Here is a 25,464-nt window from a genome sequence, read left to right as displayed (position 1 = left end):
GTTTTGCTTCAGGCCCATCTCCCCTTGACGCGAACAACGATTAGCAAACATCACAGATCAAACACTGACAACTTCTTTTATTTCCTGAAGAGCATCTCAGCACAGGACAACACTTTGGAGAATTTGCTCTCCACCCAGACATTTTCTCACCTGGTTTTTGGCTGAGCTGGTACAGAAAACATTTGCGCAGATCTGCGTTGTCCCTGAAGGTCAACTGCAAAAGTGACCCTGATTTTTTCAGCTTCTGCATGAGCCATAGGCCTAGAATGACAATTGGGTGTGGGTTTACCGTAGTCATAATCATCAGACCAAACGTCTCAAATATTAAAGAATCCCTTCCATGGTTACAAAATTGTGACTGAACATTCTCGGGCTAGAAGTGCCAAGGCAATTGGCCATCAGTACTCTGCATTTCTTCTTGTGCTAGTGGTCAGTGGCTAGAAAACCTCAGGGCCATATTGTATTCTCTGCTTCCATGAGCAGAGAAAAGCAGGATCCAGGAGAGCTATGACATTATTGTCCCATCACATAATTTTACTCCTGTATTTTGCAGGTACTATGCTGCTGATTCCAGAGGCAGCTGTTGGTCAGGGGATTCCCTGACCTTGGGGCTCATGCAGAAACAACTTTATTGAGGCCGCGGGGGGCGGGAGGGGGGAATTGGGAGCTGAGATTCAGTGCAGAGGTGGAAGCACCTAGCCTCAGCCCACATGTGCAGGCTTTCCTGATCCAGGAAATGGGCTGGGATTCCTGAATGCAGCTAAACCCAAACCCAAAGCTAAACTCAAGTGGTTGGAGGTCTGGTGTGAATATTTCCCACAGCTCTGGTTATACCACTGCCCCATTCACACAATGGTCTCTTACAGGTACTGCTACACACAAAAGTAAATCGTAGTCTTTTTCATTAACTCTTACCTGTACTGACCAAAGTACTGTTGTTGTAAAGGGTCCCTAGGTGAGGCCCAGAGAGGGACAGGAAGGTGTGTAACTTGTTGAGGTAATAGCGAAACCTGGGCCGAGTTAGTACTGATCGGATGATGACGTTTCCGAGGGAATGACCAATGAAACTATTGGGAGAGACAAAATGACACAGACAAAGAACAGTCTATATATTCCTTAACTTCAAAATGTGTTGGGCATGCATTGCTCTCTTTTGCCCTATGTGGATTGGCTCTGCCTCTAAACAGATTGTTCATTAGTGCCTTTTAGTCATGTTTTCCCATCTCCTTTATCCTCCATGACATTTCCAGCTCAGCAGCTGCTCTGCCAGGTATGGACAAAACCAACATCTTAATACACATTGTGAAGCCCATTAAGTCTATAGAAAAACTCCCACTGACATGAACAGGTTTTGTATCAGGCTCCGTATAATGGAGAGATGATTCTATTGAACATTACAGTGTTCCGTCACATCCAGTTAACCGTCAGTGTGTTTTACCTTATCCGGGAGATGGAGAGGTTGTACAACTGGATATGTTGAATAATTTCATCCAGTAATCGGTCAGTCATTGAATCAAAATCAGCAAAAGTATCAGTCTGGTGAAGAGAGAATGGTGTCAGCTGATGACTGAACTGTCAATGTATTGCATTGCTGTACAAAAAAAAACTGGACGAATGATATTTCTGAGGAAAAATACAAGCAATAAAATAAGAACATTTCATGCATCATAAAGAGGCAAGGGGAAAAAAAGTCACAGATCCAATTTTTCTCATTCTCTAGGTCCCTTGGAAGTTGCATTTCTCCTCCAAAAGGTGACTGTGTAAAAACAGCTTCAAGGAGTTCCACGTTTATTGTCTCTCAATGATTCCATACTAAATATGCTCAGTTTGCAAGCAAACAGACTTGGTATTTTTCCCCCTCAGGGTTAATGCTGCAAACTCGCTCAGGCTGGTTCCTTCCTTCTCATACATCGTTAACGGTAATGAAGGATCTACAGGCCAAATTCTGCCCATAGTGACATTTGTGGAAGCCCACTGCCATCGGGGGCTTACATGGGTGTAACTAGTTGGAACATAATGAGCAAGTCTGTTGATGATGCAGAAGGAGGAATATATTCCAGCTCATACTCTCCTAGCTGCGTTGGCTTGGCAGGGCTAACAGGAGTAAAGGGCATACAAACTCATTTTAGTCTCTAAAACGGACATGACTCTGCATACACAAAGTGAGCAGATTTGTTGAGTAAGACAACCCCCTTTTTACACAGTCGTATAATGTAATAGAACCACACTGTAAGATCACGGTAATGGCACACAAGTTGCTTAGGCCAATATTATTAGACTAGGGTTCATAAAGGGACCTGAGTTGCTATCAGAGGGGACTGCAGATGCTCAACCCCTCTGAATATCAGCCCCCTTATGTAGGGGACCAAGCATATGTCTACATTTAAGATACTACATTAGCACAGCTGGAGCTGTGCTGCTGTAGCACTTCCGGCTATGTCTACACTAATTAAACCACCCCCTACGAGTGGTGGTAGCACTGTGTTGGTGGGAGAGCATCTCCTGCTCACAGCGCCGTCCACCCCAGCGCTTTTGTCAGTGAAACTTCTGTCGGTCAGAGGTGTGCGGACAAAAGTGCTAGTGCAGACAAAACCTAAGTGTAGACGCTACCTATGCCAACGGGAGGGGTTCTCCAGCCGGTGTGGGTCATTCCCGAGAGGTGCTAGCTAGGAAGAGTTCTTCCATCTCCCTAGCACGATCTACACCAGGGGTTAGGTCGGTGTAACTATGTCTCTCAGGGGTGTGGATTTTTCACAGCCCTGAGAGATGCAGCTATACTGATGTAAGTTCCTAATGTAGACCAGCCCCAACTTTAGCATTTAGGACAAGGATCGGCAACCTTTGGTATGTGGCCCATCAGGGAAAGCCGCTGGCAGGCCAGGATGGTTTGTTTACCTGCAGTGTCTGCAGGTTCGGTAGATCGTGGCTCCCACTGGCCGTGGTTCACCGTTCCAGGCCAATGGGGGCTGTGGGAAGAGGTGGCCCAGCTCACGCCACTTCCTGCAGCCCCCATTGGCCTGGAACGGCAAACCGCAGCCAGTGGGAGCTGCGATCGGCTGAACCTGCAGACGCTGCGGGTAAACAAACCGTCCCGGCCTGCCAGAGGCTTTCCCTGACGGGCCGCATGCCAAAGGTTGCCGATCCCCGATTTAGGATTTAGTGGATTATCAGGCTAGACTAGTCTATGGTATTATAAACTGACCCTAACAAAGTTATCAAAAAAATTGTATGCTGCTATCACACAATACCATGTGGTGTTTGACAGTTAATCGGTAGCAAGATGCGTATCAGCAGGATATTTACGTTATTTATTGCCTCTGGCAATACTGCCATTTGTGATACAACAAAACAATCTATAAATTGTCTAGTCAACAGAACTGCAGGAGAGTATTCTTGTTTAGAACTGTGTCAGGACTCTAAATCAAATTCAAAACTAATGAGATGCCAGGGAAACAATCATCAAGTGTTGGAACAGATATTTAGGGAAAACATATCTAGTAATTAATGCTTCTGTGACAAAATTCATCTCACTAATTGCAGCTCTTGCAAAGGAGAACATGAGCATATCCAATTTCCAGTGCTGCCTTAAAATAAATGTTCTCATAAACTAAATACAGTCTACTAACCTCCTGCCTATTTGTTTTGTCTGCATCGATAATTAATGATTTCCTCCTAAGCTCATTATCTTGAATCTTGCAGGTTATTTAGAAGTGGAAAAACACCATCCCAAGTGTAAGTCCTAGACACAACACACACAGAGTCCTCCTATTTCACTCGTCTGTGTTTCCATCCCTCAATATCACTTCAGTGCCTTTCCAAATGACATAGATTCACATTTTTCCTCGTAAGGCAAATTTTTTCTAGACAGCTCACACTGCAGATCTGTCACAGTCTCCATATGGCTCTCTGTTTCAGGGAGGGAAGAGGATATGGCGGCTAAAAGCAGAGCAGGAGGAGTCAAGAGACCTGGGCTCAGTTCCTAGTGGTGCCGTGCACCTGCTCTGTGACCAGCGGCAAGCTGCTCGCTTTGCTGTGCTCTGGTTTCCCAAACTGTAAAATGAGGGCAATACTGCCTCACCACGCACGCTAAACAACAGGAGACGGAGGTGCTGTCAGGCTTAACTCTTTCATGTTTGTAAAGTGCCCTGAGAGCCTCTGGCGAACGTGCGCAATATGATCATCATTAATGTTACTTTGCATGCATTCTGCATTCCGTGAATGGCTGCTGACATCAACAGAAACTTGAACAGGGTGAGAGCACAGGTTGTTCCGTTGCAACCTACCTTTGGATAAGAGAGCTGCACTGCAACCCACATTGGAATATTTTGCTCTAAAGTTTCCCGGTACCATTAATAGAACAGATGAATGCTTTTGACTGGACACTGAAATCCTTGCTCTGTTTATGGATGTGGCCCTTTATGTACTAAATATGCTGCATCACATGCATGTAGGGCAGAGGACAGAGTTCATTTCTGCTGCTCTGCATTGCACAGGCAACCGATTACCTTTCCTGGAGGGCATTTCTTTATCATACGAGCAAATACATCAAAATATACTACACAAAGGAAAACCGTCTGATGCTTTAGTTGAAACCAGCAGTACCAACTCCCTCAAGCAGACCATTGCATCCTCTTGAACATTTAGAATGAACATCATCAGGCCGGCTGTTTTCTTTTTGTTCTGCATAATTTTGCAATAGATGGATATATCAGACCATTGTACTTGCCATTTAACATGCTGTTTTTAATTATCTCCTTTCTGATCCTTGGACCACTGATGCCAATGGAGAGTTTGCTACTAACTTCAGTGGCAATAGGATCAGGCCAGCAACAGCTTCCTTCCAGTGAGGAAAAGTACTATGGATTTGAGTGGGAGCTGGTGCAGGATATCCATGCTAAATCCTGCACCCCTCACAAAACTCCCAATGGGCCTTTTTCTGAAGATGAGTAGGTTTTGGCCCTAAGCCTTTGAAATGTACAATTCCTGATATCTGCTCTGCAAGGGCTAAGTTTCAGTGACTTCAATGGGACTGCAGGGGATGTAAAGGAGGGCAGAACCTGGACCTGTATTACCTGGTTTCTTTCAGACATTAGGAAGTCCAGCTTTCCACCAGGGAGTCCCAGTTCTATAAAAGTCTTTACTAGTCGCAGGTCTGCGCTGTTCCCTATAAAAAGAAACAGCACTTGATAAGAGATTTCATTTCACAGTAGGGTAAATACTACAGATTCTGTTCACTATGTTCTTTTCAAATCTCAACACTGCCCCTGGAGTTGTCGCGGGGAGTGCAGCTGTGACTGATGGCTCACTGCGTTATGGTAAGCCCTGACACAGCCATGCAGGGGAGCAGCAGTGAGACAGGAATCCCCACAAACTTTGCAGCTGCTTGAGGGCTCCCTAGATCTTAGCTGCAGGTGCTGCAGATGTTCCTCAGGAAGTGAAGGGATGTGAACTGGCAGGGAATAGGAATCCCAATACCTCTGCCACTTCACCCGCTATTGGCTGGCCAGCAGAGATGCAGGAATAAGCTGCCCTTTTCAGAGCGACAGCTAATAACTCCCTTTCATTCCCAAGCAGAATAGGGGAGACCTAGGACACATTGTGACCCCAAGGGGTAAGTCTGAGGCACAGTGTCTGCCAGTGTATCCCCTGGCGTGCTGTGCCTGTACACTGTGACTTACACACAATCCAGCCTTCCTGTGTCTTTGCTTGCTGCATATGCTATAGAGTGAACAATACTCACCTTCCCCAGAGCCAGCCACCTTCTCTCCTTCAGTGACGGCATTTAAACCAAGTTTTCTTTTCGCTGGATGATATTTTGCTAAATGATCGGATGGTTGTGAAGTGCGAAGGAAGGGGCTGACAATTTTACTGGGCATAAAAGGTTGGATTTCAGGGGCAAAAATCTGTCAAAATTCTTCATTTTGTAACAAAAGCGTTCGTGGAGTAAATGTTAGAATTTCTGCTCAGATCCTTTCCAGCAGCATTATACAGAACAACACACTATGGGCCAGATCCTTGGCTGATGTAAGGGACACCCATGGACTATGCTGAGTTACACCAGCAGAGGATCTCGACTTCTGTATTTTTAATATGAATAAACTCCATGAGGCAATTCCGCACAGCATATCTCTCAGGCCTTACCATCCAGTCCATGGACACAGATAACCAGGTGAATTCCATCTTCCAAATTTTCTTCCTCTTCCTCTGGTGGAAAATATGGGATATCAGAAGCTAGTACAGATAAGTCACTGTACAGAAATCCTTCAATCTTCAGTTCTTTTTTAAACTTTTCTTTGGCCTGATAAAAACTGGAGAATACACTAATTAATCACACGGAGAACTGGGTGTTCAACAATAAAACCTTTAAACTAGGAATGAGCACTTGCGATAAATTCCCTTTTCAGCTTTGAAGGTGAAGGCCAGTATATTTTGTCCTACAAGTTAGGGTGACTAAGGGAGGTTGGGGTGGGCAGGCAGATAGCCTGCGATCCAAAAGGGAGTGAGCTACCTCTCATGGGAGAGATCCACCCAGTGGTACCTCACCTGCTAGAGTCCAAAGCGGGTTTGCTGCTAAAAATCTTCTGGTCACCCTAACAGGGAGATACAAGGCTATGTAGCTGTATCGTAGAAAACGTGGTATCCAGATCTACCCAGCAGGGCTAATTAGACAGACATTAACAAACAAATCTGAGCTAAACAGATGAGGGGTCGACCTCCTCCTCCTACCCACTCAGACAGTTGCACAAATGGATGCAAATTTGTATCCCATGAAAAGGGATAGTAGCTTTGACCCAGACACAAACCAGCTAAGAGCAGTTCAGTGTCCCTCCAGCTAGACTAACATTTCCCAGCTCTGGGGCCTACCATTTGGCCCCTAAGTCCACACTGAACAGCCTCTGTACTCAGTGGGAGATGCTCAGCCTCTCTAAGAATCAGGCCACACATGGAAGCGCCTAAGGTGATTTTTCACAGCCAAGCTGGGAAACATCAGCTTCAGTCTTGGGGCAAGACTGTGACCATCCTATTCACTGGGGAGCACTTACTCACACAAGTAATCCTATTGAATTCAGTGGGGCTGTTCAGAAACTTTTGCTTGCCAAAAAGTTAGGGCGGGGGGGGGGGGTCGCAATCTAAGACTTACGCTATGGGATTTAAGGCCCTGGATTCAGTAACACACTTAAACACTGCTTGGCTGAACAGAGAAGGAATTAAGCTTGTGCTTAACTTTAAGCACAAACTTAAGTGCTTTGTTGAATCTGGGCCTAAAAGCCTCACAACCATGGTTCACCTGGAGAAGGAGAAGGCAGAAGAGACAGCTATAAAGCCAGAGAGTACAGTACAAAACATGACAGTAAACCCAGCCACTAGGTGGCTCCAAAATTAAACAGAGCATTAGAGGAGCTTGATGAACGACCTAAACAAAGCTAGGAATCCGAACACAGACCCTTTAAGAGTCTAGCCCAGGGGCTGGCAACCTTTCAGAAGTGGTGTGCCGAGTCTTCATTTATTCAGTCTAATTTAAGGTTTCGCATGCCAGTAATACATTTTACCGGTTTTAGAAGGTCTCTTTCTATAAGTCTATAATATATGATTGTTGTATGTCAAGTAAATAAGGTTTTGAAAATATTTAAGAAGCGTCATTTAAAATGAAATTAAAATGCAGAGCCCCCTGGACCGGTGGCCAGGACCTGGGCAGTATGAGTGCCACTGAAAATCAGCTCGCGTGCCGCCTTTGGCACATGTGCCATAGGTTGCCTACGCCTGGTCTAGCCCTTACCCGCCTCAGTGTTTTACGATAACTCCCAGCACAGCACAGGACACAAAACGTAATGGAAACCTCTGTGATGGGTAGGTTTGCGTATTGTGCTGTCAGCTAGGCAATCCATGCAAAATACCCCCAAGTAAGGAGAAAGGAAAGATGGGCTAGGGCAGAAGACTGTGATTCAGGGATCTGAGTTCCCAGCAGTGCTACAGACTCCCTGCATGACCCTGGGCAAGTTGCTTAGCCTCCCCATGCCTCAATTCCTCGTCTGTACAATGAGGGTTATGTTACAGCCCATTTCCCATCCTTTGTCTGTCTGGATTAGTTATACTCTAAAGTCCTCAGTGTGGGGATTGGCTCTTAATGTGCGCTGGCACAGCGCCTAGAACAGTGGGGACCTGACCTCAGCTGGGGTCTCTAGGTGTGACTGCAGCTCTAATAAAGAAAGCCATTAGACAATCTTACCTAAGCATCCTTTCATTGGCCTCTTCCTCCACATCATCTGCCGTGCAGGGGACAACGCCGAAGGAGCCTAAAGGCTGGCGTGTAATAGGGAAAGCAGCCTGCTTTGAAGAGAAGCCAGCCACCACGGGAGTCTCTTTGAGCACCGAAGAAAAGGGAAGACATGTGGCTGTGCAAGAAACAGACAGGTTAACCACCTCAACGGCCTTTCGGCTCTCCAGTGCCAACCCGTCTGTGGCAACAGAGTGAAAGCCAGTGCTGCCATTAGCCACGAGCCGACGCTCCACGCTGTCTGATTCCTGAGGATATTCGGCACAATAAGATCCTGCAGCAGAATCCACCAGCACAGATGCGTCGTCGAGTTCAATTTCTTGTAAGCCCTGCATTTCTTCACATGACATCAGGGTTTCACTGGCGACGGGGCTACCACACTCTCCTCTTGTTGAACCAAATTCAGTCGATGTCTCCGATGAGGCTGGAACAGTGTAGCAAAAATCTGGTACCTCGCTCAGGCCATGTGAGAAATTCTGGACGTCTAGTACGGTAACACTGGAATAAAAGTCTTGACGTATTTTCAGCCCCTCAGGTACAGGTTTAAGTGCATCTTTCAGATCCTCACTACATGCACCGCACTGCACGCTACTGGGGTCTGAGTATGTGGTGACACTCTGTGTTTCCAAGCTGCACTCTTCATTTCTCTGCACTGCCTGGCATTCAGAGGTATCACATCTGTACTGCTTTAGATTTACAGGTTGCCCTGCATATTCCAAACTACAAACTCTTTCTGCAAAACCTTCCTTATCTTTGACTTCTTCTGGTAGCTCAGCGCTGCTGTTATCTTGTCTGACAGCAGTGCTAGGATGCTCTCCTGTGGCGATGTCTGGTTCTGATCGCTCACTTTCCCTGGCAGTCTGACAGTCAGAAAAGTTCCCTGTTATTGCTATGCTTCTGCACGTCACTTCCATGTAGCTTTTTAAGGGCCCTTCTGCAACTTCCAAGATTGCTTTATTGCATTTGGAAAGATCTACAGTGTCTGTGGGCTCCTCTGGGCTGCTGATCTGCGGTGCAGAAACGGATTTGGTCAGCTTTGTAAGTTCTACTTCCCTCTCTTCTTCCTCAAACGGCAATGAGCTAATTGATGTCAGCGACGCTTGGATCCCACTGGGCAAGCTTGTATTGCTTTCTGTTTGCCCACCCTCTAGAGAGTTTCTGTGTATGGTGTGCCTCCGTACCAGCTGCTGCAGCATCTCACGGTCACTGGGCAGCTCCAAAGCCCGGCTACGCGCATCGGACCAAGCCACCGAACTGGGTTCACTTTCAATGCCCGAGTCGGATATTATTGACGAAGATCTCTTTATGACCCCTGACGTCAGGGTAAACTCTTCACATTCCTCGGCTCTTTGCTCCTTCACAAATGACTTCACCTCCAGGGCATCTTTTGTTGTCTGGGTTAATAAACCAAAAGTACTGATTGGTAAAGCTTTCAAAGCTGGTAACAGAGCCTTGTTATCTTGATCCACTGGTTTTTCAAGACTGTTTAGTTCATTTAATGCAAGTTCATCCGAAGTGAGAATATTTTCATAATTAGCAGTTTTAGCTGCTTTACTTAACTCAGTGCTGTCTAAGAGGCCAGTAGTTCCACTGTCACCCAGAGCACTAATGATTAATATGGGTTCACTTTCGTGGGAATCCTTATTGCTAGGTTCCATATCCACGCATGTAACACCTGTAGCAAGTCTGTCGTCTTTTAATGAAACATCCACTGACGTTTGGAAGTCTTCGGCTTTGTGTTTTAAAAGGCCTAGTCCCAAGCCAGAAACAATTTCCTTACTTGAAACTGATGTATTTTCATGGGATATATCCGTTTTCCTTTGGACTTCCTTGTTGACTGTATATGCCTGAGATGTGGAGTGCTGGGTCAAAGCTTTAGCCATATAAGCATCAGCTGCAATATCGCTGTAGATACAGGGGGCATTCCCATTTATTTTATCTGTATGTATTAACAGAGTATCTTTCCTGAAATCTCCCTTTGCTAATGCAATGTCATCATTTGATGCAAGAGCCTCCTTGTTGTTTATTAAGTCCATTTGTGTACCGTTCATCTCAGGAACCTCAAAAGCTGGGAAAACATCCACAGTTTGACCTGAAAGAAAAAAAAATAATGTCCTATATAAGGAATCAAAATGTTTGTAGATGATTATACACACGCACATCCTCCCACATGCACACACCACACATATACATGCCTGATCAACATTCTTTAAGCTGCATTCACTTTTAACTGTTATCCTCACTGCATGGTTAAATTAAAATCACTTAGAGCTGTGAGTGCTAAGTACCTCTAAAAATCAGGCAACGTAGATGTCTTAAAACTAGTGGATGCTCTTGTAAATTCAGCCCTATATTCTTATTACAGTTTGACCTCTTGCAACACGGATAGTTTTTTAAAAGATATTCCTGTTAAATACTTGGTAAAAAGTTGAGGAAAACTGAGAATTACAGATATCTTTTTGGAAAATAAAACCACAGATCCTATTACCTTATAAAAAAAGTATTAGTGTCAATAAATAGCTTCCTCTATAACCGCTCAACATTTCGTGTTCTGGTAAGAGGCAGATGAAATATTTTATAGAGGATTTTCCCACCACTAGATGTCACTCTAATAATGAAAACCACCACTTCATTTCCTCTTAATGGCTGAAATGAAAACTCCAGGGGGGTTTGTTTCAGATTTTACCTCCAGTTCTTGGAATTAAACTGTTAATCTTAAAAAACAACAAGAACACCTCATAGAAAGAAAATGTCTAAGTAACAGGAAGTGTATATACTGCAATCTATTGAAACGACAGGGGACATTAGGTACCATAAACAGAATCATTCACACCATGTTGAAACCTGACCAGAAAACATGCCCCTAACTCGGGTGAGAAGTTACACAGGATCATTATTGACCAAAAGTCGTAGGGAAAACCTTGATTTTAGGCCTCATTTTAAAGATGGAACCTGGAGCAGCCATAGAGCCCTCTAACAACACACTGGAAGACTGGTTCAGGACTGTCTAAGGGTATGTGAACCTACCGACCCATCCACACCACTTCTTGCAATCCCCTGGGAGCAGCCCTGCCCCCGCATTGCCAGCAAGATGGGCTGAAGGCGCAGCCTGAGGGGCATGACTCACTTTTGTAAGGGAAGTCCACATATCTGTCTTCAAAAATCACCGGAACTGTGTTCCCATCCCCATCAATGTCCAGGCATTCGGCTGGCAGAGGGGGCATGCTGGTGAGGTACTCGGAATTCCGAACGTCAGTAGAAATCTGGCTGTGACTTTGGATCCTGAGAGCAAGACATGGAGGGAATCAAGTGTGGGATGAGTTACTGTGCAGCCTTGCCATCATTCACCTCATCTAGTCAGCAAAACAGGTTGAGTCTGACCAAAGCACCGGCGAGTGCTTTGAAACACAGGTGCCTAAGATTCGGTGCCTAAGTCCATATTTAGGCACTAAGCAAATGGGCTAGTATTCAGAAGTGCTGAGCAACCACATCCACGGGAGGGGAGAGTGCTGTGGAGCAAACAGGAGGGCGGTGTTCGGCACCTGGCAAGACTGGACCGAGACATGCTGAACAGGATAAAACGTTAGTATTCTACACTGCATTATTTATATTGCACCTGTCTGCTGAGCTGAGTGGATTTGCAAGGAGCCTTTTCTTGTGGTGCCTCCAAACCTTTGCAGCCCTTTGTGTGCTTCTTACTGCTGCAGTGTCTCCTCCCATCTAGCAAATCCTGGGGAGCAAGCCACCCCAAAAGGGATGGAGGTGACCGGGGAAAAGGCAGGGTCATGCTCCCTCTTGGATATACAGAGAGAGGGGTACACACTGTGACATCACAAGGGATGCTTCCCGTGTATGCCCTATAACAGCAGAGAGGATTATGCCGGTCCGCTGCTTGTTCAGGGAAAGCCCCTGGCGGGCTGGACTGGTTTGTTTACCTGCCACGTCCGCAGGTTCGGCCGATCGTGGCTCCCACTGGCCATGGTTCACCGCTCCAGGCCTAGGGGGCTGCGGGAAGGGCGGCCAGCATGTCCCTTGGCCCATGCCACTTCCCACAGCCCCCATTGGCCTGGAGCGGCGAACCGCGGCCAGTGGGAGCCGCAATCGGCCGAACCTGTGGATGTGGCAGGTAAACAAACCAGTCCAGCCCGCCAGGGGCTTTCCCTGAACAAGTGGCAGACTGGCTTTGAGAACCACTGTTCTAGAGCTTCCTCTGGGTGGTGGGGCCCTGTACCAGTTCCATGGCAGATCTGTAGCTAAGTGATGCAACTGAGCCCATTAGGGGCCTGGTTTGCTGAGGCGCTTATCACCCATAACTCTCATTGACCTCAGTTAAAATTGTGGACACGCAACGCTCCTGAAAATCAGGTCCAATTATCTCCATGTTATGGAATTAGAGTCCCAGCATCGCTTCTCACAGGAATCTCTGGAGAAATTGACCTGACTCCATTTGTTCAGAACTGGGTGCCTACTCAGCTTCTCCTAGAAATGATAGCTTCGCAAAAGGTGCTCTGTCTTCTCAGAGCTCATGACCCAAGGAGGGCATCTTCTTTTCAAGGTGTGCAGTCTGCCTTCCTATGTATTATGTCACCGACTGGGCTGTGTGGGAGTGATGCCATGCACTCCCTTCCAGTAACTGGGGTGAAGAACTGGCCCAGAAATGGCTAGTGACTATTATACTCTTCCTGCTCCAGGGCTGAATGACATGACAACTGCCAGGGAAAATGGAGAACTGGCAAAATACAACCAATTTATTGTCCGTGTACTGGTTTTATTCCTGGCTTGTCCCACATGGCAACTACCAGAGAGCTGGGGTGGAGGATAAGAAGCAACTGAGACAAAATGTCTCAGGGTTTTTCTGTATAAAGATTTGGTGTGTGGCAAGCCAGGGTGTTAATCTACAGCACACTAACCTGCCACACACTGAGTGGCACTAGGAAGACCCTGTTGCACAGCACAGTCTCTTCCTTCCCAACATAACTTAATGATTGCTTCACGCCCAGAATAATGGAAATGGATCTCCCTACTATCCTCTCTAATATAACTGTGGATGTTCTCATTATCCATATAAATACCTAACTCTTGTTGGAATCATATAAAATGTTGAGCCTTGATTAGATCTTGTGGCAGTGAGTTCCACATATTAGTGAGGCATGGCGAACAAAAGTATTTCATTTTTTCAATTATAAATGTGGTAGCTTTTCAGTTTTGCTGAATGTCCCCTTGCCAAAATTCTCCCAGTCAAGTGGGAAAACATGTTTCAAATGCAAGATTATTTTATTTGGATCTTTCTTTAGCTAGTCTATGTATTCTAACAAATAGAGATGAAGACAACACAAGCTTTTAAGAGATGGCATTAGTTGGCAGCACTATGGGACGGGTTCCACAGAACAGAGATGGTGAAGAAGTGCACGTATTTCAGATTTCCTTCGGGGAAACACAGTTAATCACCATGTAATAACTGGAAACAACAAACTTTGTGCATGTCAGAGGGAAAAAAATGGATCATGCTAACTCAAACAACAGGCTTTTAAACATATTACTCAATTCTCATGCTAATGCAGGAGATCTCTGTATCCCAGACAAGTGGCCTCTCATGCCTGGCATTTCACCCTCAACTTCACTTTGGCTGTTTCACAATTATTTGGGTCAATTATAAATCCTGGTTTGCCAGAAGCTGGGAATGGGTGACAGAGTGAACACTGGGTGAACACTTGATGATTACCTGTTCTGTTCCCTCTGGGGCACCTGGCACTGGCCACTGTCAGAAGACAGGATACGGGGCTAGATGGACCTTTGGGCTGACCCAGTATGGCCTTTCCTATGTTTTCCCTCCAGGTGCTGATATAGCAGGAAGCTATAGTCTATATTTGGGGCTCCATATGAGAGAATGAGCTGAACGGTCACATCTGGGGCCCCTCTGGCCATGTCTCCTTCACCAATGAGCACTACCCACTTTCGTAGGCTGGGCAGGCCCTATACAACCATCCACCCAAGCACTACTGAGGTTGTGGCTGCCTTGCGCTGTTCCTCTTTACAATGTGGTAGACTATGCACTACTTTTGACCCCACGTCTCCAGTTACAGCTTTGAAGAAGGCATCATTATATGGAATCCTCGCCTATGCCGCGGCACGCTGGTGCAATCTATGGCACTATCCCTAAACCATTCCTGAAGGACGTGTCTCCAGTCTGACAAATTCCAGCAATGGGAATTTCACATTCCTCCTGGCCAATCTGTCTCACTGCAGAACTCTTCTAAGACCACAACGTTTTCACTAATCTTTAATCTAAGTTGTTCCTGCTGTACAATAACATTAGCCCAGAGAGTCTGCTTTTTGACTCACTTGATTAATGAAAATAATTACCCCCTGCTCCATCACTAACATCCCTGATCATGTTTGCGAGCAGGTATTTCCTCCTCTCAGCCTGGTTTTCTGCAGAATAAGCCTGGCCCTCCCTTAACATTTCCCCAGACAGTGCCTAGTTTCCTCATCTTTTATTATTTTTGTTGCTTTCTGCTAAACTCGCCTCTAAATGAGCTAAGAAGTGTAATCCTGCCTGCAGTCAACTCCAGCTGAAGGCAGCAGGGTTGTTCAGGTGTAACCGAGGGCAGAATTTGGCTCTAAGTATTTTTAAAATCATGGGGGGGCTCCCAATTCTGTTCCCCAGTTGGGGCCTAAGCAGAAGCGGCAAGCAGAGGGAAGTAATTACCTTGCTTGTTATCCATAACACACTTCCTTGAATACAGCCCAGTACCAGATTTATTTTCTCTGACAGCCTTCCATTGCTAACTCTCCTGCAATTCATCATCCACTCTGAGCCCCACTATTACCAGCACCCACCCGGCATTCTGCCCATTCTGAGCCATCAGCTCCAGCGCTCATGTTCAAGGCTTTGTGTTAACCACTGATGGATGCTTCATGGCACCGTCCTGTCTGCCTTCCCAGATCCTCCCAGCGCTACCATGGCTGCACCCAAGAGAGTTTCACCCACTTGGGGAGAGTGGGGAGGAGAAAAGAGTTTTTAGGACCATTTGGCACTTGCTGCCGCCTCAGTGTGGGATTTCAGCCATAGTCTCCATCATGCTTCAGACCACAAGCCTTAAAAAAACCCACCTGCCTATCACAGGTGTGTGAAGATTACAACCCTCTGGGGCCTGATCTGGATCGTGCATTGTGTAATTTTTTACCATGACTTCAGTGGATTTACACTGCAGTGAGGTTAAAATAGACCCAATGCCTACTGTATGGAGTACAAATGCCCACTGAAGATCAAGGAGGAAAGGCATGGATTTGCATTGGAACGAATAATGTGGCGGCATGGGGTCTGGACCACAAGAAGTTTTAAGAGACCACTTGCTTGCGGGGCCCAAGTGCCAGGGATGGGAGGTGAAAGGAATTACTTACAGGCTTTCCTGAAAGGTCAGCACAGCTAGCTTTTGGTGCTCAGCATAAAAGAATGCTTCTGAGAATCTTCTTACCTGGGTATGAAACACAAAGATCACACGTTAAAGCCTTTTAAAGACACCGAGAGCATGCAAGCCTGCTCCAGCTGCTTTGCACCACTCTGGTGACACAAGGAAGCTAGGCACCCTGGCTGCTCCACCAATTCAGCTGGGTTTCTGCTTTGTTTTTCTGGGTGAATATGGCCTGAGATGTTCAAAGCCTCTGAGGATTGAAGACACGGCCCTTGGAAATATTTTGGCATCTGTTCCAATGTACCTGCTGTGTCTTTGTTTAGAAGCAGTGCCTCTGTTGAATTTAACAGTTCTCTCTGCAGCTTTAAAACTAGGGTCGCTAATTCCCTTCCCCGGCAGCTATATATAATTCCCTTCCCCTGGCAATAGCACAGTTACTAAATGAGGAAAGCCAATAATCAATGGTATCTTCTGCACAAAGATATACAGTAACTCCCGTTCTTACACATGAACTCAGAGGGGAATAAAACCTACATTATCAGAAACACATACATGCATGGCATGATATCTGCAAATTAAAGTTTTCCAAATTTTTGCATGGACGTTAGAGAGAACAGTAAAGCAATGGACAAATGATTGCGAAATAGCTGCAGGTTTGAAATGATTTGCAGAGCGCTTAGTATGAAAAAATACACTCCTAAAGAACTTGGTACTACGATCTGCTCAGAAACAGGCTTTGAATTTCTATGCACTCCAACAAGATACATAATCAAATCAATTAATCTGTTAAGCCTCTAGTCCTTATGTTACTACTGTTATTTGTAAAATACAGCATTGTAGAATGGCAGCAGAAAGCATATAAACAAAGTTACAATATCTCCCTAAACCTCCAAGCTGTATTCTGACAAATGGCCTTTCTAAAATAATAGATAAGCATCGCCTGAAAAAGGCTGTTTAACAATAATAAAATCTTATGTCTGAGGCTCTCAAACTGCTTCATGTAGCCAGGTAAGCAAGACCGCCCACATTTTAAAGAAAACTGAGCATGTACAGGTCAAGTAACATGCCAAAGAACCCCAGTTCCCTGCTCTAGCCATTAGACAACGCTGCTTTTTTAGCTTAGGTGCTATGCTGAAGGTACCTTCTGCTTCCTATACATTTCCCTCTGAAGGAGTTAGATAATAAAAAGAAAAGGAGTACTTGTGGCACCTTAGAGACTGACCAATTTATCTGAGCATAAGCTTTCGTGAGCTACAGCTCACGAAAGCTTATGCTCAAATAAATTGGTCAGTCTCTAAGGTGCCACAAGTCCTCCTTTTCTTTTTGCGAATACAGACTAACACGGCTGCTACTCTGAAACCTTAGATAATAAAGAAAGTCCTGATCTGAAGCACTGCATTTCAGCACGTGCTTCCCTAAGCAGGCAAGTCGTCCCACTGACGTCAATGTTAAAGTTAAGCACATGCTTACGTGGGGCTTTAGTGCATTCAGCATAATCAGATAGGCAGCAGCCAAATGGTCATATGCGCGCGCGTGCATGTCTATGAGAGTGTGTGTGTGATACTAAGGAGCAGGAAAGTGCTGGCTGCTTATGTATAACAAGACAACAAAAGGAAAGAACTATATTTCCACTGGCAGCTGTGTTAAGGGAGCTACGAAGGATAGATTTTTCAATTATTTGACCCTCTGATGGCTCTGTTTTTTCAGAGGAATTTACATGTTTTGTGACAATCCAGGTGCCATGGGAAATCAAACCTTTACCACAATGGACTAATTTGGTATTTTGATATTTAAAATGTACTCATTTTTCTGTATAGTACCAGTGTTCTATAAAGGCCAGGTCTTCTTTTCCATTGTGGCTAAGGGTTTTCCAAATTTCAGGCCCACAATATCCGGGATCTACCCAAAAGCCAGGACACTGATAAGGCAGCAAAGGATGGTCAGAGGTACAGTCCTGAAATGCAGCTCTTGTATAGGACAGTAGCCTGTTTGTAATCCATGTCACTAAGGCCTCAAATTCAAATCCACACCAAGGCCCTGACCCAACAAGCTAAATGGGAGGACCTCTGTGCTCACACAGAGCCCTGCTGAAGTCTAAGCTCTGGTCTACACTGGCGGGGGGTGGGATCCATCGAAGTTAAGCAACTTCCGCTACGCGAATAACGTAGCTGAAGTCGACGTACGTAGATCGACTTACCGTGGTGTCTTCACTACGGTGAGTCGACTGCTGCCGCTCCCCCATCAACTCTGCCTGCGCCTCTCGCGGTGGTGGAGTACCGGAGTCGACAGGAGAGCACTTGGGGGGTGATTTATCGCGTCTAAACTAGACGCGATAAATCGATTCCCGCTGGACCGATCGCTGCCCGCCGATCCGGCGGGTAGTGAAGACATACCCTAAGAGACATGGATCTTCCCAGGCAGAACTTATAGTATTGGGGCTAAATTATGGAGCTAATTCAGTTTGCAAACTGCTCAAAGAAAGGACCTTTCTTTTGTACTTGTCTGAGAAGTTCTGGTGCTATTGTAACAACGACTTATTAATGATTATTATTAACAGGCCCCACCAAGGAATGCAGTTTGTACCAAGAGTCTATGAGGTTGTTGAAACAAAATTATAAAAGCAGACCCTAGTTTCCCTGTTTCATCATCTCTTGCAGATTGTGGAGATCTTCCTATATCTCTCAGAGCCATGCATTCCAGGCTCCAACATGCCCTCCTCTTAGCATAATGGTATCCAGCTGGAAAACCTGGCTACCACTGCAAGGTGAGGACAAGACAGGTTACAAGGTCACCACTTGCTCCTATTTGTTTAACTAAGAGCTAGGATTTTATAGTTGAAGGAATTATTTCAAAACTGCTATTTGATAGGCATAAAATTCCCACCTGTGCAGTGAGCCAACACAATGACTTAGGCATCACTTAAGTGGTAGGTAGGCTTTGGACTGGTTCTCTGTGTGGGGGTTAATTTCACACAGTGACTCTAATTAAGGCACAGTCTGGATGCATCTTTGATCTCTTCCTATCAGGTCGGTGTCGCCGTTGCTGAATGAATTGCTTAGCATTACCCTTAGCGTGTGATGCTCCTGAGTAAGATAGGCTGTGACTTCTGGATGGAGTGTCACTGTCTCCAGGAACTGGGTCCAGAGTGCCAAAAGGTGGGAGCAAAGCCAGGCTACGTCCTTGCTTATCTGCTCTGCTATCTTCTCTGGATTGTTCAACATCTGGAGGAGGGGAAAGATGTTTGGAGGTTAGATCAGTGGAATTAATTAGGACATTAAATTAAGTCCCCTTAAAAAAAAAAAAAAGAATGATCCTTGACTCAGCATCCTGGGCTGATGCTGTTTTCCGATCAATTATTTTATCCCAGATCAGGCAGTTACTACAGAATTATTTTAGCACATGTATTTCAGCACAAATTAAGATGGAGACATAAGGGAAGAGTGGGGAGTGAGCACAATCCAGCCTTAGCCAATATTTTTCATTGCAGGTAGAAAGTAAATGAATGCAGCCAATTGGTTGTTGGTTCCAAAATATCCACTAGATGGTGCTGCTTACTCTGGAATACGAAATGATGCTCCCTCTTCTGTAGACTTGGTGATGCCTTTTGATTAGAGCAACGTCTCTTTCACACACTAGCTTGGTGACTTTTTTTATTAAGTCTAATTCCCAGTACAGTAGGAAAAAACATTCCAAAATTCCTTCACACAACAAAAAAAACAGGGGTCACCTAATGAAATTCATAGGCAGCAGTTAAAAACAAACAAAAGAAAGTACTTCTTCACACAATGCACAGTCAACCTGTGGAACTCATTGCTGGGGGATGTTGTGAAAGCCAAAAGTATAACTGGGTTAAAAAAAGAATTAGATAAGTTGATGGAGGATAGATCCATCACTGGCTATTAGCCACGATGGTCAGAGATGGAGCCCCATGCTCGAGGTGTCCCTAAATCTCCAACTGCCAGAAGCATCGGGCACTGACCACAGTCAGAAACAGGATACTGAGCGAGATGGACCTTGGCCTTAGCCAACATGGCCATTCTCATGTTCTTCAGTGTATTTTCTCCTTTCTCTACTACGCTTGAACAAGAGTGAGAAACAGATACAAGGCTATAGAGTTCTCTTTTATAATTCTACTGGTATTTATGCACCCCAACCTCTATAGCATATAGTAGCAGTAGAATCCACAGACAGTAATTATGTTTTATGGTAAATGTGTTAGTACAGCCCTACTACAATGGGCCCCTAGGTAATACAAATTAATAACAACAATAATAATAATAACACAAGTTATCCCTTAAAAAAACTAAACAAAACAAGCCAACAAAAAGTCTCTTTGCCAGCTACAGTCCCTTTTCACCATAGCGCCACAATGAATCCTGAGTTCCTGCTTGATTTTTACCCAGTCCTTATGCAGGCAAACTCCCAAGGCTAGGAGCACTGAAATCTAAATCATGATTAAAAGTAATCCTTGTGTTCATACGTGTGTGTGTGTAACTGTGGGTATCCTGATGGTACTTACACTGCCCTCACTGCTGTATTCCTGATTCTGCAATCTGTGCAGCGTGGGCAACCTCCTGTACCAATTCAAATAGGGAAATCAAAGGGGCCTATGGGGAGGAGGCATCTGCCTGCCTGGTGCTCTTTGCAAGATCAGGGCCTTTTTTTGTATAAGTGGTCCCCCTTGCTTAGAAGAAGAAATAACTTGCCCTGTCAGCAATGCTGTTTACTTTTAATTTTAAACATTAGCAACTAAGTTATTACATAAATTGTAAATGAAGGCCTGGGGAGCAAGCTTCAAAGGAGAAGCTGCATTAACACCCAGGGTTATTAAATAGCATGATGGTTATTTTTTCAGCTCATTGACTCTTAACCTTTTCAGCAGGCTTGAGATAACTGCAAAGGTCAGTGTCAAGCTCTAATTGTGATGTTCTTGCTGTATAATAACAGTGGGTCATACAAAATGAGAAGTGTCAGAGAAATCCTGAGAGGTAGCCATTCCACTTTGTTTTAGGTACTCAGCACTTCTCAGGATTCAGCCCATGCGTAGGGCTGAGAAGGACCCTTGAATTCCAAGTCCCCCCCAATTCATCTGAATTCTGCAATATTCATTCATTCATTTGGGACTTCCAGAGGAGCCCAGGAAAGTGTGGAATCCACTGTATTATTGCCCAACATTAACAAAATCAGGAGTCATTGCCGAAATCATACCATTGCCTTAAAAATCAGAAGATTTTTTAAAATAACAATAAATTTTGGGGTTCTTTTATTTGGCTTCTCATTTATGAACCTTCAGGGTGTACTTGGGTCATATTTTAAAACTTTCCTCTGAAACCAGGAGGGTTAGCCTCACATCACAGACCATTACATCTCACTCAGTTACCCCTTCCTTGAGCCCAATAACTTGTGTTTGGCTAAAGCACAGCTTCCAGAAATGCATCCGGTCTTGACCTGACATCAAGAGATGGATAATCTACTACTTCCCTTGATAGTTTGTTCCAAAGGTTAATCACCCTCACAGTAAAAAAATAAAATAGTATGCCTCGCTGCGAACTGGAATTTGTTCGGTTTTGGCTTCCACCCATTGCTTCCTGTTAGGCCTTTCTCCACAAAATTAAAGAGCCCTTTAGCACCCAGCATTTTCTCCCCAGGAAGGAATTTATATACTGTAATCAAAGTCAGGCCTCAATCTTCTTGTTGAGAAACTAAACAGATTGAGCGTTATGTCTCTCACTAGAAGGCATTTTTTTCCAGCTCTTGAATAATGTTTGTGGCTCTTTCCTGCACCGTCTCTCGTTTTTTAACATCCTTTCCAAAATGCGGACACCAGAACTGCATCAGTAGTCCAGTATTGGTCTCACCAATGCTGTAATCAGAGAGGTAAAATCACCTCCTTACACCAACTCACTGCTTTCCTATTTATACACCTGTTTAACTTTAGGCACCCATGTTTGACCATTTGGTCCTATATACCTTGCACTCAATCAGCAGTAGCATATATTATAACCCAGGAGACGGTAGCAACCAGCCCCATGCTCAGTCCATTTAACTAAGCTAATCTCTGGGGCTGTTCCTAGGGATGAAGGTGTCAGCCCTTGTTAAAACAGTCCAGCCAGTGATTTGATGGCAATGAAGGAGGCCCCAGATGCATTTGCAGTCATAGTGCAAGAAACGTTTGTTTGACTGGTTGCTGACACTGCACTTGCTTTCCCCAAGTGAGTTGGCTCAATGAGTTTGGAAACTGTGTGAACGTATTCATTCTGCTAAAGACAATACCTGCAGCTCTGTACAAAGTTGAGATAGCGTATCTTCCACAGCTAGCTCCGCTGGGGGCACAAAAAGAAAAACCAAGTTTGAGAAAAGCAGAAGTGACACATTAACTCATTCAACCCTCTATGCTCCACCCTCCACGGGCAAGAGTCTCCTTGGCTCTACACCCAAGATCTCTGCTCAAAAGCCCCTCTCTTTCCTTAATGGTCAAATCCTGCTCACTTTACTACAGCACCTACCCTCGGTGAAGTTCAGTGGGACACTTGCCTCAAATCAGCGTGCAGGATTTGGCTCTTCCTATATAGGACTCCCAGTGGTGTAAGCAGCAGCTTGACCCAGAAAGGGAGCATGCACACTACAAAATGCCCTACCCCTTTTCCAGCAAGCAGCTGTGTAAGGGCTAATGCTGGAGCACCCCAAACTTCCATTGTGGTCAGATTATTGGCAGTGCTCAGCGCTCCACCAGAGGCATCCAGCACCTTGCAGGATTATGCCCTTTACTTACTTTATAATGCAAGGTAACAAAATGCAAGCTGCTAAGTGCCCTGGCAAAAGCCTTCCAGGGCAGCAAATGCTTCAGCCAATTGCCCTATACTTTCTTTCTTCCCCAATATCTGAGCAATGAGGCAAGCCAGGCTTGTAAGTCTTTATGCAGCTCTGGGTCTGAAATCTGTCAGCTCTTTGGGGCAGGGACTGTACCTTCCTCTGTGTTTGGAAAGCCCTTGGTACCTATTAGGCCCTGCCACAGTGTCAGTAATAAATCTTATATTTGGAACATGTGCATTCGTTTCCTTTTCTGCATCTATGCTCAGTGGTCCCAACCAAAATGTTTGCTTTTGGGCCTTAGTGCAGACCTAGCTTTTATAGCTTGCAACTGTCAAGTTAGACGGCCCCAGGGAAATCCCATGCTGCAATTATGCCCCACCAAGTGTGGATCATAGAGACATTCTGCAAAACTTCATAAAAACGGGAGATCTGAAACAAAACCTCAGGAACTTTGGCTTGCGGAATTTGCAGGGAGGAGCCATCACTAATAATAACGAGTATAGAGCACATGGCCACAAGGGAAGATTATACAAAAACGCCTCCTATTTAAATGTGCAGAGTAACCATGAACGAACAAATTGACACAAGGGTGTCTAACTACAATTTCGCCTATTCATAGGCGAAACCACTGGGGGCATGAACACACATATCCACACCCCATCTTTTAATGTTTTGGTTCATGCTTCAGTCCGGACTCATGCATTTGCACTCTTGGTTTCTCAGGCTTGCTCCAGATCTAAAATGTAGGCTGACATAGCTACGCTGGTCTGGGGAGTGAAAAATCCACCCCTTAACCAATGCTGCTATGCTGACCTAACCCCCAGTGTAGGCACAGACAAATCAATGGAAGAACACTTCTGTTGACATAGCTACCGTCAGCTGGAGAGGTGTTGTTCCTACGCCAATGGAAAAACCCCTTCCTTCAGTGGAGGCTGTGTCTACACTAGGGCGCTGTGCTGGCATAGCTAAGGCAATGTAGCTGGTATAGTCCCTGTAGTATATATCCTTAACGTGGAAACTGGATCATTACATTTTGTATGTATAGACCATGGGCCTAATCAATGCCCACTGAAGTCAATGAAAAGACTCCCAGCGACCGTAACAGGCTTTTGATCAGGCCCCAAAGTCCTGAATCTGCAATCAGATATTTTAGACTTGTAAATGAGAATGGAGGATTTCATTCCTAAGTGGCTAAACAGTTATATTTGCATATACTGAATCTGCATGTATAGCAAGAGTGTGTGCAAATTAAATGCATATTTATGCATCATAAACTGTCTGAAAATCTGGCCCATGGGACGCAGAAATGTAACCTGTATGTGTTTTGGGTTTTTTTATATGTGTGATAGATGAAACTCACAAGAAGCAATACCACCTTGCACCTTTCAACTTCCAAACCTGCCAACGTGTGATACAAATAACCTCTACATGTGACCAATAACCAAAATGCATGACACCTGTGTTTTGTTGTCATGCTGTAATTGACAGGTTATAATAACTTTTAAGTACCAGATCTGTTTTTAAGGATGTTTTCTCACTGTGTGAATGAAATAAACCAGATTTTTTAATTGGATGCAGGTTATTTGAGGGAGGGGAACATGCGGCCCACAACAGTGAATGCAGCAGGACAGGGAGGTGGAACCAGCCCCAGTGTGGACATGCAGCACAATGCTTTACAGCTGACTGCTCCGATAGTACCTACAAAATCGATATGGAAGACATTCTCTCTCTCTTTTTTTTAAGCCATTGGTCAATGGAATGGGGCATGTCTCCCCCATCAGCTCTGCAATCCTAATATTGCCAGCTAATACCTTTTCAAAATATATACACATGAAAGTGCCAGCCATACTTCCTATATCCAAAGAAACAGGCTGGAAAACAGAGGCTGGCTTGCGGAGTTCTTCATTTCTAATTAACTTCTCGGTACCACTGCAAGCATGAGAGAGCACAAATTCATGAATGCAGGCCTGCAACCCTACAACAGTGCTAGGCCTTGAAGGTTTGGACCCAGTATCCTTACTAGTGCCTTATAAGGTCTACAAAGCCATAGTGGCTTCTGCTTCAGGGGGAGAATCTATTAAACTGCTGAATTAGGGAGAAAAGTAGAATACGCTTTAAAGAGCATGTAGTAATTATGCTATTATCAAGGCGTTTGTGGTAAAAAGCAATACATTCTAAAGCAGCAATTGGAGACTATGTTCTAATACAATTTACCCTAAATTGAGTTTCCCCCCCTTAATTTGAAAAATATTTGCTCATTGGGCTGTTGGTTCCTAAAGTTCTCCAACGCCTGATAGGGAGCTCAAGGCTTTGAAAGGCAACCAGTTCCAGATATCATTCAAGGAAACTATTTTTGGATACTTATAATAACTTATTCCTTCTAAACACTAATGCGATCTTCAGCTAGTATAAACTGACTGCAGTAAAGTGATGTTGATTTACATCAGCCCTGGCTCATGATCTGGCCCTGGCTCATGATTACCCTAAAATAAACACCAAAAATAAAATCAGGGGGAAAAAAACCCCTAAAATCCTACAACCAAATGGAAAACTTAGTTACTACAAGGTATGTTTAAAATGAGACCAGCCAACACTAAGAGATGTAAAATGTCTGTTCTCTTACCTAACTTCAGTTGTGGCAAATCTGGAATCTCTTTCATTATGACTGTGTAGTACACATGAAGCCCTCTGTATGCATTCAAGAGCAGCAGACACAGGTCCTTATGCCATTTGTATGCATGCTGCATGCAGTTTTCAGAAGGGACATAAAAGCTACCCTGGATAAGGAAACAGAAGAAAATAAATGCAAATTAAAATTTATGCTTTTCTTTTGTGCTGGAGGTTTTAAAAATGTGAGTGTGAGATGCCCCATAATCTTGCATCCTTTAGATCACATTTCGATCTTTACTTCCACTCATCGTCAGTGTACAAAGAACCACACACTTCGTGCCACAAAAGAGG

The 25,464-nt window shown here is 44.7% G+C and overlaps 1 protein-coding gene across 1 annotated transcript in view; it reads right to left on the bottom strand.

Annotated features, from left to right (window-relative positions):
* Nucleotides 1-25,464, bottom strand: part of FAM135B (family with sequence similarity 135 member B) — a 327,919-nt gene that overhangs the window by 8,822 nt on the left and 293,633 nt on the right. The window contains exons 8-18 of the mRNA XM_043539051.1: nt 25,127-25,280; nt 21,964-22,013; nt 18,756-18,911; nt 15,680-15,753; nt 11,403-11,557; nt 8,228-10,367; nt 6,142-6,308; nt 5,073-5,164; nt 1,439-1,536; nt 916-1,067; nt 151-261 (exon numbers count right to left, since the gene is read on the bottom strand). Of these exons, the coding sequence (XP_043394986.1) occupies nt 151-261; nt 916-1,067; nt 1,439-1,536; nt 5,073-5,164; nt 6,142-6,308; nt 8,228-10,367; nt 11,403-11,557; nt 15,680-15,753; nt 18,756-18,911; nt 21,964-22,013; nt 25,127-25,280 (3,349 nt within the window). The remainder of the gene's footprint in view (nt 1-150; nt 262-915; nt 1,068-1,438; nt 1,537-5,072; nt 5,165-6,141; nt 6,309-8,227; nt 10,368-11,402; nt 11,558-15,679; nt 15,754-18,755; nt 18,912-21,963; nt 22,014-25,126; nt 25,281-25,464) is intronic.

This window comes from Chelonia mydas, chromosome 2, assembly GCF_015237465.2.
Source record: "Chelonia mydas isolate rCheMyd1 chromosome 2, rCheMyd1.pri.v2, whole genome shotgun sequence".
Lineage (NCBI taxonomy): Eukaryota > Metazoa > Chordata > Testudines > Cheloniidae > Chelonia > Chelonia mydas.
The sequence above is the reverse complement of the archived record's forward strand: the minus strand, read 5'-3'. Positions and strand labels throughout refer to the sequence as shown.